The sequence below is a fragment of the Papio anubis genome, chromosome 9 (genome assembly GCF_008728515.1).
Source record: "Papio anubis isolate 15944 chromosome 9, Panubis1.0, whole genome shotgun sequence".
Classification (NCBI taxonomy): Eukaryota; Metazoa; Chordata; class Mammalia; order Primates; family Cercopithecidae; genus Papio; species Papio anubis.
Window position 1 is genome coordinate 118,124,474 of NC_044984.1, and position 17,472 is coordinate 118,141,945.

General features: G+C 45.8%; 1 protein-coding gene across 2 annotated transcripts in view; it reads left to right on the forward strand.

Moving 5' to 3' along the window:
• Nucleotides 1–17,472, forward strand: part of ATP6V0A2 (ATPase H+ transporting V0 subunit a2) — a 53,811-nt gene continuing 36,339 nt past the window's right edge. For both annotated transcript variants that reach the window (XM_003907346.4, XM_021923130.2), the window contains exons 1-3: nucleotides 1–365; nucleotides 6,301–6,379; nucleotides 16,302–16,399. In XM_003907346.4, the coding sequence (XP_003907395.1) occupies nucleotides 249–365; nucleotides 6,301–6,379; nucleotides 16,302–16,399 (294 nt within the window). In that variant the 5' untranslated portion in view covers nucleotides 1–248. The remainder of the gene's footprint in view (nucleotides 366–6,300; nucleotides 6,380–16,301; nucleotides 16,400–17,472) is intronic.

Consider the following 17,472-nt stretch of genomic DNA (forward strand, 5'->3'; position numbering starts at 1 on the left):
GGGGGCGGAACCGGAACCGGCGGTAGCTCGGGGGCGGGACCTCGCGGACTGCTGTGGCGGCAGCTGGAGAGGCAGCCGCGGTGGCAGAACCGGGGGCGGCCGCTGCAGCCTGGAGCCCCACGGTGCGGGGCCGCGGCCAGGCCACAGGAAGAGCTCGAGGCCCGGGCCGCACCGGCTGAGTGTGTGGGCCTGCGCGGTTCGGAGCCGCTGCTGCCCGTCGAGCCCCTCCGGGCGCGGGTCGGCCCGCCATGGGGTCCCTGTTCCGGAGCGAGACCATGTGCCTGGCGCAGCTCTTCCTGCAGTCAGGCACGGCCTACGAGTGTCTCAGCGCCCTGGGCGAGAAGGGCCTGGTCCAGTTCCGAGACGTGAGTGTCGCCCGGGAGACGCGGGCCGCACCTGCTTTCCTGGCGCTCCCCATCCCGCGCATCTCTGGGGCCCTCCCGCGGGGAGCAGCGAGGAATGGCGCGCCCCGTCCCCATTGCCCAGATGGGGAAGCTGACGCCCCACCTCAACGGCCAAAGCTTCTCGGAGCGCGGGGCTGACTCCAGGGTCGCCGGCCGTCTGTGTGGTCCGCGGTTGCTTTGCCCCAGTTAGTTAGGATTTCCCCTGTGTGGTCTTCATCGGCTCGGGGCACCGAGCTTAGCGGGAGAACAAATCCCACAAAGGCCTCTTGGAGTCCTTTTGGAACTTAACGGGGGTGAGAGGGGCGCGTTAACCAAATAAATACGTCAACCAGAAAATGTTTGTCGTAAAGAAAAAACGGGTTGGTGTGAAGTTGATTCGGGTGGGAGGTACGTTTGAAGGGGTAGTCAAGGAAGCCTCTTGGAGAAGGTGATATTTCAGCTGAGACCCAAATAGAAAGGAGCCAGCCTTGGGGAAGATCTGGGGAGAGGGTCCTCGTTGGAGGGAACAGGAGAAGCCCAGACAGAGCCTGAAATGGGGAAAAGCTGTCATCTCCTTGAGGAGAGGGAATTTTGTCTGTTTTGGTCACTGATGCGTAATGCTGTACATACTATTGTGTGTAAGGACTTAAGAATTCAGTCATTATTTGTCAATTGGAAGCTGTCTCCCCAGAAAGTAATAATAAACATTTGTCTGTCTGTCCATTTACTTGTTTATTGTTTGTCTCCACCAAGGACTGTCAACCTCTGAGAGTAAGGACCTTAACACAGTCCTTGGCAGTCATTGGCATCGATAGGCATTTGTTGAATAAACAGGCTTTTCTTGACTGCCCGCTATGTTCAGGCAGTTTTTGGTGCTGGGGACTCGGTGGTGAACAAGGCAGACACAGTCCCTGTGTTCCTGGAGCTCCCAGTGTGGGAGGAGACAGATTAAACACACTCTGATTATAAGCTGTGATAAGTGCTAAGAAGGCAAAGAACAGGGTGTGGAAGGGAGACCGTGAAACAAGTACTTACTGACTGAATTGAAATCCACTCAGGCGAATATTTTATTTCCTGGCCACCACTTTCATGTCCTGACTGTTTCCCTTGATCTTCCTAAGGTGTCCTTAATTTCAAAAGGGAACAGCCCTACCCCAGATCTGATATCCGTTGATATCAGATATCTAATACCAGATCAGCCCCATTAGGCAGTTGCAAAGTCATGGAGAAACTCCTGAGTGACAGGCGAGGGTGCAGGTAAGATGCAGGGCGGTTCTTGCTTCTTGGAGCCACTTCTGCAGTTGTACCCATTCACCTGGTGGATGCTGCCCTGAGCTGTGAGTAGCACCCAAAAGATTCAGGCAGCAGTTGCAGGCGCAACAGGCTCCTACATTTGTAACAGGTGGATGTTTTCCATCTGGTTAGTACTCAAGCCAAGACGCTTACCACACTTCAGTCTTACAGGTTTGAGCAAACGCACTAATCACTACAAAGATTCCAGTTTCAATAAGCGCCACTACCTCCGGTCATAGAGTGTACCTGGGATCCTTTTTAACTGAATGTCAGTGAAAGGAGAAGAAAGTGCTGTTCGTCTTATTCCAGAAGGAAGTAAAACTAAGGTTGCTGTGATGAGCTCTTGTGTGGTGCTAGGTTTTCAGTGTGTCTTCAGCCTGAGTTTCCTACTGACTTTGTGGTGACCAGATGAGATCACTGTTAGTAACCCTTGCAAGGGAAAGGGGGGCAGGTGGTGACTTCCGTGGTGACAGCTAGTGGGAAGACCTGGAAAAGAAAGGTCATTCAGCTGATGGGGAGGACTCCCTGAAGGGAAAGTTCTCCTTTTGTAACAGTTCTCAGTCTAAGAACAGGTTTCCTCTTTAGTCCTTCAGCTGAAGTGGGAGTATCAATGGGTGTGAATATCAGGACAAACAGCACCAGGTCTCCTCTGCCGGTTTTACTAGGTTTAATGTGCCTTGAATTGAATCTACATTAAAATATACCTTATTCCATTAGCCCTGAATTAGGGTGCTGCTCTAAAAGGGGAAAAAAACCCCAAATTTGTAAAAGAACCCACGCAATAGAAAACAAAAGTTAATATGGCTGGGTGTGGTGGCTCACGCCTGTAATCCCTGCACTTTGGGATGCCAAGATGGGCGGATCATGAGCCCAGGAGTTCGAGACCATCCTGGCCAACATGGTGAAACCCTGCCTCTACTAAAAATACAAAAATTAGCTGGGCATGGTGGGGCGTGCCTGTAGTCCTAGCTACTCTCAGGAGGCTGAGTCTGGAGAATCACTTCAGCCCGGGAGGTGGAGGTTGCAGTGAGCTGCGATCGCGCCACTGCACTCCAGCCTGGTGACAGGGTGAGACTCCGTCTCAAAAATAAAAAACAACAACAAAAAAAGTTAATATATCTAAGCTGGGGATGGTGGTGTATGTATGTCAAATCCATGTTTGTATTATTGCCACAGAAATTTACCTCTTTATAAATAAAGATTCTACTATTTGTAGAAACATCATGTCCATTTAGAGTTAAGTACTATTTGATATTGAAGGAAGAAAATGGAAGCTGAGAAGTCGTATCCTGCGACAACTTTAGATGCAGAACTTCCTTTCCAACAAGTTCCATAGAACTAGATTGTGTCTGAATCATTAGCAACTTGGAAGTGGTTACTTTTAGTTTGACCTCCAGAAGTGAATGAGAAGGTGATAAACAGGAGTGAAATTAGAATTTTTATCTTTCTTCTGGTTAATTCTTTTTTAAAAAGTCCCCAAAAAACGAACAAGAACTGAACATTTGGGGTAGACACTTACCAGGTTGAGCAGTTTCATGTCAAGTTGTAGCTTAACTGTTTCTTGAGAGTGTCCAGTACAAATCCAAATGGAATAAAGATAAATTTTGTGTCTTAAATGGCTGTCAACATGAACGATTACTGTAAATTTTTAAGGTGTGAAAGTAATAGATGTCCATTGTGAGAAATGTGGAAAACGTAAGAATAGGAACATAGCTTGCATGATCCCAACGCCTAGAAATTAACTTTAACTTTTTGGCTAATACTGGACAATCAACATTTCTCTAATAATGTTTAAAAATGTCCATATATGTGTACTTTTATATAATTTGAACCACACTGAAAACATCCTAATCTGCTTTACACAGAAATCATGACTAACTTCCTAATTTTATTAAATGTTCTTTTACAACTTTTAAAAATTGTTTTAAACTTTGTATTATAAGAAGTAGAGGGAAGAGTACAGTGTACCCCCATGTACCCATAATGTAAACTTAGTTTTTTCTCACCTCCCAGACTAGATCATTTTGAAGCAAATCCAAGATAAATAATTTAACTTTTCAACAAGTATCTCTAAAAGATTATATATATATATATATTTTGAGATGGAATTTCAGTCTTTCACCCAGGCTGGAGTGCAGTGGTGCGATCTTGGCTCACTGCAACCTCTGCCTCCCAGATTCAAGTGATTCTCATGCCTCAGCCTCCCAAGCAGCTGAGATTACAGGTGCTCGCCACCATGCCTGGCTAATTTTTTATTTTTAGTAGAGACAGGATTTCGCCATGTTGGCCAGGCTGGTTTCGAACTCCTAACCTCAAGTGATCCACCTACCTTGGCCCCCCAGAGTGCTGGGATTACAAACATGAGCCACTGGGCCTGGCCTAAAAGATAAAAAATTATTACCAACATTTTACTCGAAAATTTAAATAACATTTCTTAATATAATCAAATACCTTGTCATTTAAAATATCATTTTTGATAAGTGCAGAGTCATCAGTTATATGGCTGAACCATAATTTTTACACAACTTTATTGAGGTGTATCTTAGAGTTTACCCATTGTTTTTAGAAAGTTTATGGAGGCCGGGTGCAGTGACTCACACCTGTAAACTCTGGGAGGCTGAGGCAGGCAGATCACTTGAGCCCAGGAGTTTGAGACCAGCCTGAGCAACATGGCAAAACCCTATCTCTACCCAAAATACAAAAATTAGCCGGGTAGGGTGGCACCTGCCTGTAATCCCAGCTACTCTGGAGGGTGAGGCAGGAGAATCACTTGAACCCGGAAGGCAGAGGTTGCAGTGAGCCGAGATCACGCCACTGGACTTCAGCCTGGGTAACAGTGAGACCCTGTCTAAAAAAAAAATAAAGTTTATGGAGTCATGCATCCATTGCCTATTTTAGTTAATCCTTATTTCTACCCCCGCCCCCCCCTGCCCCCAGCACCCACTAATCTGCTTGCTGCCTCTAGGGTTGTTTTTTCTGGACATTCCATATGAGTGGAATCACACAGTATGTGACCTCTTGTGTCTGGCTGCTTTCACTTAGTATGAAAGTCATCCAGGGTGGATGCAGTGGCTCATGCCTATAATCCTAGCACTTTGGGAGGCCAAGGCGGGTGAATCACCTGAGGTCAGGAGTTCGAGACCAGCCTGGCCAACATGGCGAAACCCCGTCTCTACTAAAAATACAAAAATTAACTGGGCTTGATGGCACGTGCCTGTAAACCCAGCTACTCGGGAGGCTGAGGCAGGAGAATCGCTTGAACCCAGAAGGTGGAGGTTGCAGTGAGCTGAGATCCTGCCACTGCATTCCAGCCTGGGCGACAGAGCGAAACTCCGTGTCAAAAAAAAAAAGAGAAAGTCATCCCTGTTGTTGCATGGGTCAATAGTTCATTCCTTTTTATTGCTAAGTAACATTCCATTGTGTGGATACAGACTGTAATTTCTTTTCTCTCCTTTCTTTCTTTTTTGTTTTGGGACAGGCTCTTGCCCTGTCACCCAGGCTAGAGTGCAGTGGTGTGATAACTGCTCACTGTGGTCTCGACCTCCTGGGCTCAAGGCTTGCCTCCTGCCGTAGCCTTTTGAGCAGCTGGGACCACAGGCGTGCACCACTAGGCCTGGCTACGTTTTTATTTTTTGTAGAGATGGTGTCTCACCATGTTGCCCAGGCTGGCCTCAAACTACTGGCCTCAAGTAGTCCTCCCACCTCAGCCTCCCAAAGTGCTGGGATTATCAATGCGAGCTGCTGTGCCTGGCTATAATTTCTTTAACTATGCTGACTAATTTCTTTAACCAGTTTTCTATTGTTGGATTTTTGGGTTATCATTTTTTCTTTTTCCCTGAGATTGATGTTGTCATAGATAAATTTTTATCTGTTTCCATAGCTTTTTCCTTAGGTTAAATTTCTTCATGGGGTATTGCTGGGCAAATAATCATTTTCAGGATTTTTTCTTTTTTTGAGACAGGGTCTCACTCTGTCACCTGGGCTGGAGTGCAGTGGTGCAGTCTTGGCTCCATCCAACCTCTGCCTCTTGGGCTCAAGCAATTCTTGTGCCTCAGCCTTCCAAGTAGCTGGGTTACTCAGGTGCGCCACCATGCCCGGCTAATTTTTTTTTTTTTTTTTTGAGATAGTGCCTTGCCCTGTTGCCCAGGTTGGAGTGCAATGGTACGATCTTGGCTCACTGCAACCTCCGCTTCCCGGGTTCAAGTGATTTTTCCACCTCAGCCTACCGAGTAGCTGGAATTACAGGTACCTGCCATCATGCTTGGCTAATTTTTGTGTTTTCATAGAGATGGGATTTCACCATGTTGGCCAGGCTGGTCTGGAACTCCTGACCTCAACTGATCCGCCTCCCAAAGTGCTGGGATTACAGGTGTGAGCCACCGCGCCTGGCCTAATTTTTGTATTTTTGGCAGACTTGGGGTTTCATGGTGTTGGCCTGGCTGGATTTTCAGGCTTTTCTGATAAGAGTTGATAGATTGCTCTCCAGAAAGTTGTGTCAGTTTATATTTCCATTCAATAGTATGTAAGAGCGTATGTCCCCCACACTTTGGTGACGTTTTATTTTTTACATAAACGTATTTTTAAATTTTAGAAATTTAAGCCATATTTTTCATCCATTTCTCAGCTCAACCAGAACATAAGTACTTTCCAAAGAAAATTTGTTGGAGAAGTGAAGAGGTGTGAAGAGCTAGAGCGAATATTGGGTAAGTTTATTTTCTGATTTAGTAAATTAAATAATTACCTTTATATAGGCAAACCTTGTTTGGTTTAGAAATACCGGAAAATATAGAGAAGCAGAAAGGAAAAAAAGAAATTGTATTCTCATCATTCAGAAGTAATCACAGTTATGTAGGCATATATTATTTTTCTGTGTTTTTAATTCATCTATTAAAGTAAAAATTTACAAACATAACGGCCTGGTTATTTTGTTGTCACCCTTGTTTTTTACTTGACAGTGCTTACTATACTGTAACATCTTTTCGTGTCAGTAGACATAGATTTTGGCCCATCATCGTTTTTGACGGCAGCATAGTATTTGATTGTATTAATATTAGTAGACATAGATTCTGGCCCATCGTCGTTTTTGATGGCAGCATAGTATTTGATTGTATTAATATTAATGTGCCATGGCTTATTTAACTGATCCCTTGTAGTTTATTATAACTTAAAAACATTGTACATGTTAATAAGTTGCTTAATTTAAAATTTTATCAAGGAACAAGGGAGGCAGAAAATGGCAGATGGATTGGTTGACAATAATTTCCTTTTTCTCAGGGCTTCCTTTGCCAGTGTTCTATCAGTGCTGATTGTTAACCATTTCAACTCAGTAGCCCAGGGCCACTTCTTTTATCTCTAAAATCTTTCCCATCTTAGCCTGATATTATCAAATCAAGCCTTGACGTTCTCACTGAAGTGGAGGGAAAATAACAGTCAACTGAAGGACAAAGCTTGTTTTTTGGTTTTTTTTTGAGATGGAGTCTCGCTTCGTCACCCAGGCTAGAGTGCAGTGGCATGATGTCGGCTCACTGCAGCCTCTGCCTCGTGGGTTCCAGCGATTCTCCTGCCTCAGCCTCCCTAGTAGCTGGGACTATAGGTGTGTGCCACCACACCTGGCTAATTTTGGTATTTTTAGTAGAGATGGAGTTTCACCATGTTGGCCAGTCTGGTCTCGAACTCCTTGTTAGGGACAAACTGCCCCAAAAAAGCTTCTTGGTACTGCTAATACTTGCCCCAAACCTCTCTGTGCTGCCCACCACTCCCCGTTATGCTCTGCAACTCCTCTCTGTGTCGCCCACCCTTCCCCCTGAGCCCCTTTACATTTCTAAGCCCTTATCTAGGCACGGAAGTGAAGCCAGCAGACTTCACTTATCAGATCTTCCTGCGATAAGCAAACCACAATTACAAACCATCCGGACTGCACAGGGGGAGGTCTGGAAAGCCTAAACAAACTTTGCCTACTGTAAGTTCCTTCACCTAGCTGCTACCATAAAGGTCACAAGGTGATATATGGCAAAGTTAATCAACAAACGACCCCAGGGTCTCTCTCCCCCATACAAACCCTTCATTTTGTAAGTTCAAGGCTGCCTCCTCTGTGGTGGAGCAGCTGGCAGGTTCAGTAAACTTACTCGCCTGACTTTGGGTCTATTCTTCCTTTCTGTCCACTGACCTTATACTCCTGACCTCAGGCGATCCTCCGGCTTCGGCCTCCCAAAGTTTAGGGATTACAGGTGTGAGCCACCACACCCGGCCTATTTGTTTAAATTGGGGATTTTTAAGAGTAACAGGAAATTTTAGTCATCTGAAATCTAGTCCTAGTCATATTGCTTGAGGTCCTAGTTATTTTTGTGGCTCATGTATGTTAGTGGCATCATATTCCTGTCTTTGCAACCTGGGTGAATCATTGGACAGATGGTGTCTACAGGATGAGGTTTTTAAAGGCAGGGCAAATGTGATAACACATTAGGCATATCCAGGACTTCCTATAGCTTAAACCGTTTCAAAAGAATGCAGGGCTGAGCATGATAACTCATGCATATAATTCCAGCACTTTGGGAGGCCAAGGTGGGAGGATCACTTAAGTCCAGGAGTTTGAGACCAGTCTGGGCAACATACTGAGACCCTGTCTCCACAAAAAATAAAATTAGCCAGGCATGGTGGCTTGTGCCTGTAGTCTTAGCTACTTGGGAGGCTGAGATGAGAGAATTGCTTGAGCCCAGGAGTTTGAGGTTATTGCGGGCCAGGATGACACACCACTGTACTCCAGCCTGGGCAGCAGAGTATGACCCCATAAGAATGCAGACTTAAAACAGTGAAAAAGGACCTCTCAGGGAAATTTAGGTGTACACCAGGCATGGTGGTACACATGCCTATAGTCTCAGTTACTCTGAAGGTAGGGGTGGGAGGCTCTCTTGAGCCCAGGAGTTCGAGGCCAGCCTGGGGCAACATAGTGAGACCCCTGTCTCTTTAAAAAAAAAAAAGAATAAATTGAAGTTGTCTCACACGTCCGTGTGAAGATACCACCAAACAGGCTTTGTGTGAGCAACAAAGCTGTTTATTTCACCTGGGTGCAGGTGGGCTGAGTCCAAAAAGAGAGTCAGCAAAGGGTGGTGGGATTATCATTAGTTCTTATAGGTTTTGGGATAGGTGGTGGAGTTAGGAGCAATGTTTTGCGGGCAGGGAGTGGATCTCACAAAGCACATTCTCAATGGTGGGGAGAATTACAAGGAACCTTCTCAGGGGTGGGGGAGATTACAAAGTACATTGATCAGTTAGGGTGGGGCAGAAACAAATCACAGTGGTGGAATGTCATCAGTTAAGGCTATTTTCACTTCTTTTGTGGATCTTCAGTTGCTTCGGGCCATCTGGATGTATACATGCAGGTCATAGGGGATATGATGGCTTAGTTTGGGCTTAGAGGCCTGACATTCCTATCTTCTTATATTAATAAGAAAAGCAAAACAAAATAGTGAAGTGTTGGAGCAGCAAAAAATTTTGGGGGTGGTATAGAGAGATAATGGGTGATGTTTCTCAGGGCTGCTTCGAGTGGGATTAGGGTCAGCATGGGAACCTACAGTGGGGGAGATTCAACTGAAGAAAGATTTTGGGGCAAGGGGTGATATTGTGGGGTTGTTAGAAGGAGCATTTGTCATATAGAATTATTGGTGATGGCCTGGATGCGGTTTTGTATGAATTGAGAAACTAAATGAAAGACACAAGGTCCAAATAAGAGGAGGAGAAAAACAGGTATTAAAGGACTAAGAACTGGGAGTACCCAGGACATCCAATTACAGAGTGTCCAAGGGGGTTCAGCATAATTATTTGCTTGGTTGGCTAGTGAGCGCTATCCTTGAGTTTTTTTATGTTGTCATATACCAGGCCAGATTGATTTAGGTGAAAACACTCTTCATTTAAAAATATACAGAGTCCCTCCTCTTTTTTTTTTTTTATCAGTGAGTAAGTCAGGGCCTCGTTGATTTTGGAGGAAAGAGAAATGCAAAGCCAGCAATTGTTTGTTAAAGAAGGATTAGAAACAACTAGGAGAGAGTGAGTTTGATAGGGTGGTGGAGATAGCTGGGGAGAGGTAGAGGAGAACGGGAACCAGAATAAGAGTGAATATAAAAGTAAAGAATAGGACTTCATCAGGTTGAAAGTTTGGAGGGTACCGTGCCACTGAAGATCTTCTATCCACTTCAAGAGAGACATAAGGGGTGGCAATTTGAGGTAAAACCATGAGTCACTAAATACCAAGAGCCTGAGAAACTGCTTGAGCGATTTGACTGATAAAGGCTGGTCCCTTATCGGACTGTATAGAGGTGGGAAGGCCAAACCAAGGACTTATGTCTGACAGAAGGGAAGAAATAACTGCGGTGGTCTTCTCAGACACTGTGGGAAAGGCCTCTAATAATCCAGGAAAGTGTCTAGCCAGACCAAGAGGTACTTTAGTTTCCTGACTCGGGGCATGTGAGTAAAGTCAGTTTGCCAGTCCTGGTCAGGGGCAAATCCCTGAGCTTTATGTGTAGGGAAGGGAGAGGGCCTGAGTAGTAGAATAGCAGATGGAACAACTGAGAAGTGATTTCCTTAAGGATAGATTTCCACGATGGAAAGGAAATGAGAGGTTCTAAGAGGCAGGCTAGCAGCTTGTAACCTACGTGGAAGAGGTTATGAAATGACAGCAGAATAGAATGGACCCGTGAGGCTGGAAGGAGATATTTTCCTTGGCCGAAGAACCATTTGCCTTGTGTGGGAAGAGATTGATAGGTGGACGTTTCAGTAGGGGAGTAGGTGGGAGTGACCAATGAGGAGGAGAAAAGCTGGCCTTGGGTTATAGAAGTTGGAATGCTAGCTGCTTGTTTAGCTACCTTATCAGCATAAGCGTTGCCCTGAGCGATGGGATCTGATGCCTTTTGGCGGCCCTTGCAGTGTATTACTCCAGCATCCTTTGGAAGTAAAGCAGCCTTGAGAAGAGTTTTTATTAAAGAGGCATTGATGATGGAGGATCCTTGCGTAGTGAGGAAACCTCTTTTCTGCCCATATGACAGCATGGTGGTGCAGGATATGGAAGGCGTATTTAGGGTCAGTATAAATATTGATGCGTAATTCCTTTGCAAGAGTGAGGGCTTGAATTAAGGCAGTGAGTTCGGCTTGCTGAGAGGTAGTGGAGGGGGGCAGAGTGGTGGCCTCAATGATAGATGTGGAAGATACTATAGCATAGCCTGCCTTTGCTGGTGTGTGGTGATTAGGCCTGGTGGAACTGCCACCAATAAACCAAGTGTGATAAGGGTGAGGAACAGGAAAGAAGAAAATATGGGGAAATGGAGTGAATGTCAGGTGTATCAGAGAGATACAGTCATGGGGGTCAGGTGTGGTATCAGGAATAATGTGGGGGGCCAGGAACAATGGTAACTGTGGGAGACTCAACAAAGAGTGAGTACAGCTGAAGGAGCCAGGGAGCAGAAAGTGTCAGGTATGATGAAGAAAATAGATTTTGGAAATTATGAGAACTGTAGAGAGTGAGTTGAGCATAGTTTGTGATTTTTGAGGGCCTCAGAAAGTATTAGGGCAGCGGCAGCCGCTGCACACAGACATGAGTTGAGGGCTATGCTAAAACAGTAAGGTCAAGTTGTCTGGACAGAAAGGCTACAGGGTGCGGTCCCAGCTCTTGTGTAAGAATTCTGACCGCATAGCTCTGTACTTCGGCTGTGTGTAATGAAAAGGGTTGGGATGAGTTAGGGAGAGCTAGTGCGGGAGCAGCTTTTAGGGCTGTTTTTTAAGGAATGGAAAGGGGAGTGGGGAAAGGATTTAGGATTTATGGGGTCATCTAGGTTTATCTAGAACAGAATGGGTTGTGGAGGGAGGTATTGAGGATAGGAGAGTATATGGCTTTGGCACCACGGGTTGGATAGGCAAGACAATTTGGTTGATAAGGCACAGATCCTGAACTAACCTGTAAGACTTGTCTGGTTTTTGGACAGGTAAAATGGGGGAATTGTAAGGAGAGTTTATAGGCTTTAAAAGGCCATGCTGTAACAGGCAAGTGATAACAGGCTTTAATCCTTTTAAAGTGTGCTGTGGGATGGGATATTGGCATTGAGCGGGGTAAGAGTGATTAGGTTTTAATGGGATGGTAAGGGGTCATCCATCACAAGGAGCGGGTAGACATGTCCCATACCTGTGGATTAAGGTGGAGAGATACAAGGGGAGGATGCGAAGGAGGCTTTGAACTGGGGGAAAAGGTGGCAATGAGATGTGGCTGTAGCCCAGGAATAGTCAGGCAAGCAGATAATTTAGTTAAAATGTCTTGACCTAATAAGGGAGCTGGGCAGGTGGGGATAACTAAAAAAGAGTGCATAAAAGAATGTTGTCCAGGTTGGCACCAGAGTTGGGGAGTTTTAAGAGGTTTAGCAGCCTGGCCGTCAATACCCACAACAGTTATGGAGGCAAGGGAAACAGGCCCCCGAAAAGAAGGTAATGTGGAGTGGGTAGCCTCCGTATGGATTAAACAGGGGACGGACTTACCCTCCACTGTAAGAGTTACCCGAAGCTCGGTGGGGGGCTTCCGAGGCAATCAGGCAACGTCAGTCTTGAGCTGCCAAGCCGAGGAGATCTGGGAAGGAGTCAGCCAAGGAACGCTGGGTTTGGGCTCCAGGGGCTTTAGGAGTGGCGGTGATGTGAGTCAGACAGTCTGACCTGCAGTGGGGGCCGGCACAGACGGGGCACAGCTTAGGAGGAATCCTGGGCTGTGGGCCTTCTGAGGCCCAGTGGCCAGGCTTTTGGCATTTGAAGCAAGGTCCACAGGGATGTTTTGAAGGAGCCCCTGGGAGCTGTGGCTTGGATGTTCTGAAGTTCTTGTATGTTGAAGACGTGGTTATGGGTTGTCTTACAGCAGAGGCAAGTAGCTGTAACTCAGAAATGCATTGCTGTCTGGCTGCCTCCTCTCCATTATTGTACACCTTGAAGGCGAGGTTGATTAATTCCTGTTGTGGGGTTTGAGGGCCGGAATCCAATTTTTGAAGCTTTTTTCTAATGTCAGGAACTGACTGGGTGATAAAATGCGTATTAAGAATAAGGCGGCCTTCTGGCCCCTCTGGGTCTAGGGTGGTGAAGTGTCTAAGGGTTGCTGCTAAGCGGGCCATGAACTGGGCTGGGTTTTCGTCTTTACCTTGGGTAGTTTCTTTAAGTTTGTCATAATTAAAAGCTTTGTAAGCTGCCTTTTTAAGCCCTTAAACTAGGCAGGAAACCATGTAATCTTGCCTAGCTATACCTGGGGAATCTGCCTGATAGTTTCATTGGGAATCTTTTCAGGGAACTGCTCTAATGCCTTCCTGGAGGTCTGGCTCATGAAGCCGGCAGTTATCAGCATGAGATTGGGCTCCCCTGTTCATCTGGGGAGAGGGTAGAAGTTAGGATGACATTAAAGTCACTCCAGGTTAAATTGTAGGACAGAGTTAGATATCGGAATTCCTGTTTATATTTAGTGGGGTCTGATGAGAAAGAGCCTAAACACTGGCTGATTTGGGGAAGGTCTGATAGAGAAAAAGGCACATGGACCCTGACTGTGCCTTCAGCTCCAGCCACCTCTCTAAGAGGAAATTGTTGGGCAGGTGGGGAAGAGCTAGTCGCAGAACGAAACTGTAAACCGGACCAGGTGTGAGGAGGGGAGGTGATAGAAGGATTATAGGGTGGGGGAGCAGAGGCTGAGGAAGAATTGGGACCTGGCTTGGCCTGGCGAGGAGCAGCCTGGAGAGAAGGGGAGAGGTCAGATGAGTTCATAGAAAAGAAGGATTCAGAGGACTCAGTGCTTGGGGTGGAGACTGAAGAACAGACCAGGAGAGAAAGAAGAAAGATTTGGGACGAGTCTCACTGGGAGCAGAGACTAGGAAGGGACCAATGCGTAAAAGAATGCCTGGACGTCAGGCACCTCAGACCATTTGCCCATTTTTCGACAAAAATTATCCAGATCTTGTAGGATAGACAAATCAAAAGTGCCATTCTCTGGCCACTTGGAACTACTGTCGAGTTTGTACTGGGGCCATGCGGTGTTGCAGAAGAAAATAAAACCCTTAGATTTTAGGTCAGGTGAGAGTTGAAGAGGTTTTAAGTTCTTGAGAACACAGGCTAAGGGAGAAGGAGGAGGAATGGAGGGTGGAAGGTTGCCCACAGTGAAGGAGGCAAGTTTAAAAAGAAGGGTAGAGACACAGAGAAGGGAGTGGGGAGCAGCCCTGGGCTGCAATGTGGGTGAGCAGCCAAAGCAGGCGTCCCCGCAATTGACTTGCCACCAAAGGAATGTGGGTGAATGACCAAGGCAGGCGTCCCCGCGGAGATCAGGCACCAGTGGAGTGTGGGTGAATAATCAGGCAGGCGTCCCCGCAATGATTAAACACCAAGGGAAGGCTGCCTTCCCGAGTCCGTGACCGGCGCTGGAGTTTTGGGTCCACGGATAAAATGTGTCTCTTTTGTCTCTACTAGAGAGGAAAAAGAACTGGAATTGGAAAGACAGGGAGATTGAAGTGTAGTGACAGAGGGAGACTGAAGGGTAGCGAGAAAGGCTGGAGAAGAGAGTGAAAAGACCGCTTACCCAATTTGAAATTGGTGAGAGGTTCCTTGGGCTGGTTAGTGTGAGGACCCGAGGTCGTAGGTGGATCTCCTCACAGAGTGAGGGCGAGGACAGGGGGCTGGTCTCCCGAAGAAGTCCCTCCGACCCAGGTCTTCCACACCATGTCTCACGCAGCCGTGTGAAGAGACCACCAAACAGGCTTTGTGTGAGCAACAAGGCTGTTTGTTTCACCTGGGCGCAGGTGGGTTGAGTCCGAAAAGAGAGTCAGCAAGCGTGGTGGGATTATCGTTAGTTCTTATAGGTTTTGGGATAGGCGGTGGAGTTAGGAGCAATGTTTTGTGGGCAGGGGGTGGATCTCACAAAGTACATTCTCAAGGGTCGAGAGAATTACAAAGAACCTTCTTAAGGGTAGGGGAGATTACAAAGTACATTTGTCAGGGTGCGGCAGAAACAAATCACAGTGGTGGTCTATGAATGTCATCAGTTAAGGCTATGTTCACTTCTTTTGTGGATCTTCAGTTGCTTCAGGCCATCTGGATGTATACGTGCAGGTCACAGGCTTAGCTTGGGTTCAGAGGCCCGACAGAAGTATAAATTGGTTAAAACAATTTGCATTCATTTCTAGAAACCTCTTAAGCCCAGTGCTTCCTTTGCTATCTTGGTAAGACAGTTTCTTTTCTTTTTGTTTTTCTTCCTTCCTTCTTTACCTGCCTCTCTCCCTTTGTAAACCAGTTAGTAACACTTCTAAATATTAGGCCTGATAATGACTAACAGGTATTGTGACTTTTAGGCTAAGGAAAGGAATGCTTCATGGAATTGAAAACATAAACCAAACAAAGTAGTTAATTTTGGCTGGTGTACTATTAGTTTCATGAATCTAGTTTTTTTTTTTTAAATTTTTAATGACTGAAACAAAAAACATCTAAAACCACAGCTTCTGGAAGAACCACTTGTTCTTGCCAGTCTTGTACCACTCTTTGAACTTGACCTTGGCCTCCCATTGGGCCTTGCATTTAAGGGCAGAGTCTCTGAAGACCTGATGGTTTTGTCCAAGGGGATCGCCACAGGGTACTTTTTGGGCATGAGGTCATTATAGTTATAAACCTTCACAAAAGACCTGACCTTTGACCACTTGGTGATCTTCTTGCCCATGGCAACTGTCACTGTGGGGATCATGGTCTATTTTTGCCACCAGAGTGTGGCTGCGGGGCAGTCTGAGGTGCCATCATCAGTGTTCTTCATGAGGATTGGCTTTGTGTCCAGAGTAGTGTCCAGCCACGACTGGCACCACTTTCCCAGGTTTCATGAACTTGCGCATTTCTAGGGCCACCCTGACACTCGCCCCCCAGACTGCCGATGGCAGCGACTGCAAGACCCAGCCAAGCTTCTGAATCTAGTTTTTAACTTCAGTGGTGAAGCAGTGCAGGTTGTCCTCAGCCATAGCTTCAGGGCTGACTGAGAGCTGCAAGAGAGCCTGGCTCTTGGTGCTGGGTGGGTTTCCTGGTAGTAGTTGTGATTTTCTTGATGGACTGATGGATGCCGATCTCTTTCTGAGGACATCTGCAGAGAAATTACGTTGCCAGCTCCCGTAGGGGTATTGTAGGTCTATTACTTGGGTTATTTCTCACTTCCAAGCGTACCCCTAACCTCTGCTTCATTCTGCACATGTGGAGACGACTGTGACTCAAAGTTCTTTAACTAGAATATTAGAAATGAAAAAAAATGGGGTGGAATTTCAGAAAAGGTTTATCCAGGTTGTTGTTCATTCTATTTATTTATTTGTTAAGTCACTAAGAGACAGAAGACGTTGTTGTTTATTTTGTCACTGCATGCAGATCTCTCTAGGCAGCATTATTTTTGGAAACAAGGTTGCAAAAAGTGACCAATAAGTCAGTTGGAACAAGCAAGATTTTTGTGCATTTAGACATTGATTTTTAGATGGCTTGGGAAAGGTTGGGCTTTAAAATGTTTCTGACTGAAATGTATTATAGTACTGAATGCATTATAGTACTGAATACATTTCTGACTGAAACGTATTTTAGTATCTAATTGTTTAACTTTTATTTTCACAGTGTATTTGGTTCAGGAAATTAATAGAGCTGATATTCCCCTTCCTGAAGGAGAGACCAGCCCTCCTGCGCCACCGCTGAAACAGGTTCTAGAAATGCAGGTAACTTGCTTCTGACAAAGCTGTTTGCAGCCGTTGATCTCAGGGGCTGCTTACTTACATATTTCATATTGTCTAATGCTTTTCTGCCTTTCTTCTCAAAACCACGGAAGATGGTGATCTCTCTAGGCAGAGAGATTAAAGACCACTATTATGATTAACCCTCAGTAATAGATTATCTGTGATGAGTTTTAATGGTAATTCAGTTTTCTTTTGCCGTGTAAGGCATATGCTTCCTTTCCAGCTGGTGGTGAACAGAGGCAACAAGAATCAGGCCAGCAAGCCTGGTTGATGATCCTGTACTGTTTCAGAAAGCTCATCCCAGGGTCACCCATGCCTTAGCTGCCTCTTCTTGTGCAAGGAATTGAGGCTTCTGTGGTGTGCCTTCACAGTCCTCCTGCATTTACCCTGGCCCTTCCTCTGTAAATTTTGGAAGCTGGTATGCAGTCTGTGGCTTGTCTCGGGTGGGCCGCAAGCAGCGTTGTGTCACCCTGAGTTCGCTGGCTGGTGTGCTGGGGATACACGTGTCCCTGGTGAGAACACTCACCTGTTCTGTTTATTAATATCCTCCGTGAATTTGTTCCTCACCCTGTGAAGTAGGCCGGAGCTCTTGATGACTCTTCTAAAACAATTATCATTGTGTACCTGACACCATTCGGTAGCTGGCTCCTCTGTTTATCTGGGAGGAAGTCTTTCAGCACTTGGTGCAGGAGACTCCAGAGAGAACTCTCCAACCACATGAGTAACAGCAGTCATCTGGCTTGGCCTGTTCGATGGGTTGCTTGTGATACAATTACAAACATAGTGATGACTGTGTACAGTGTTTGCAAGGCAAAGCAGAAGTATTGAATGTAGTATGTTAAGTGATTTGTTTGAATATAAGTTTTGATTGACTCAGTGATTTGCTTTACAGATTTTTGCTTCTGTTGTTTTAATACTTAAGTATTTTTAAGGATGTTTAGTATGTAACTAATTATTAAAGATTCTCATGAATTTTTTTTTTTTTTTGAGACGGAGTCTTGCTCTGTCGCCCAGGCTAGAGTGCATGCAGTGGTACAATATTGGCTCACTGCAGC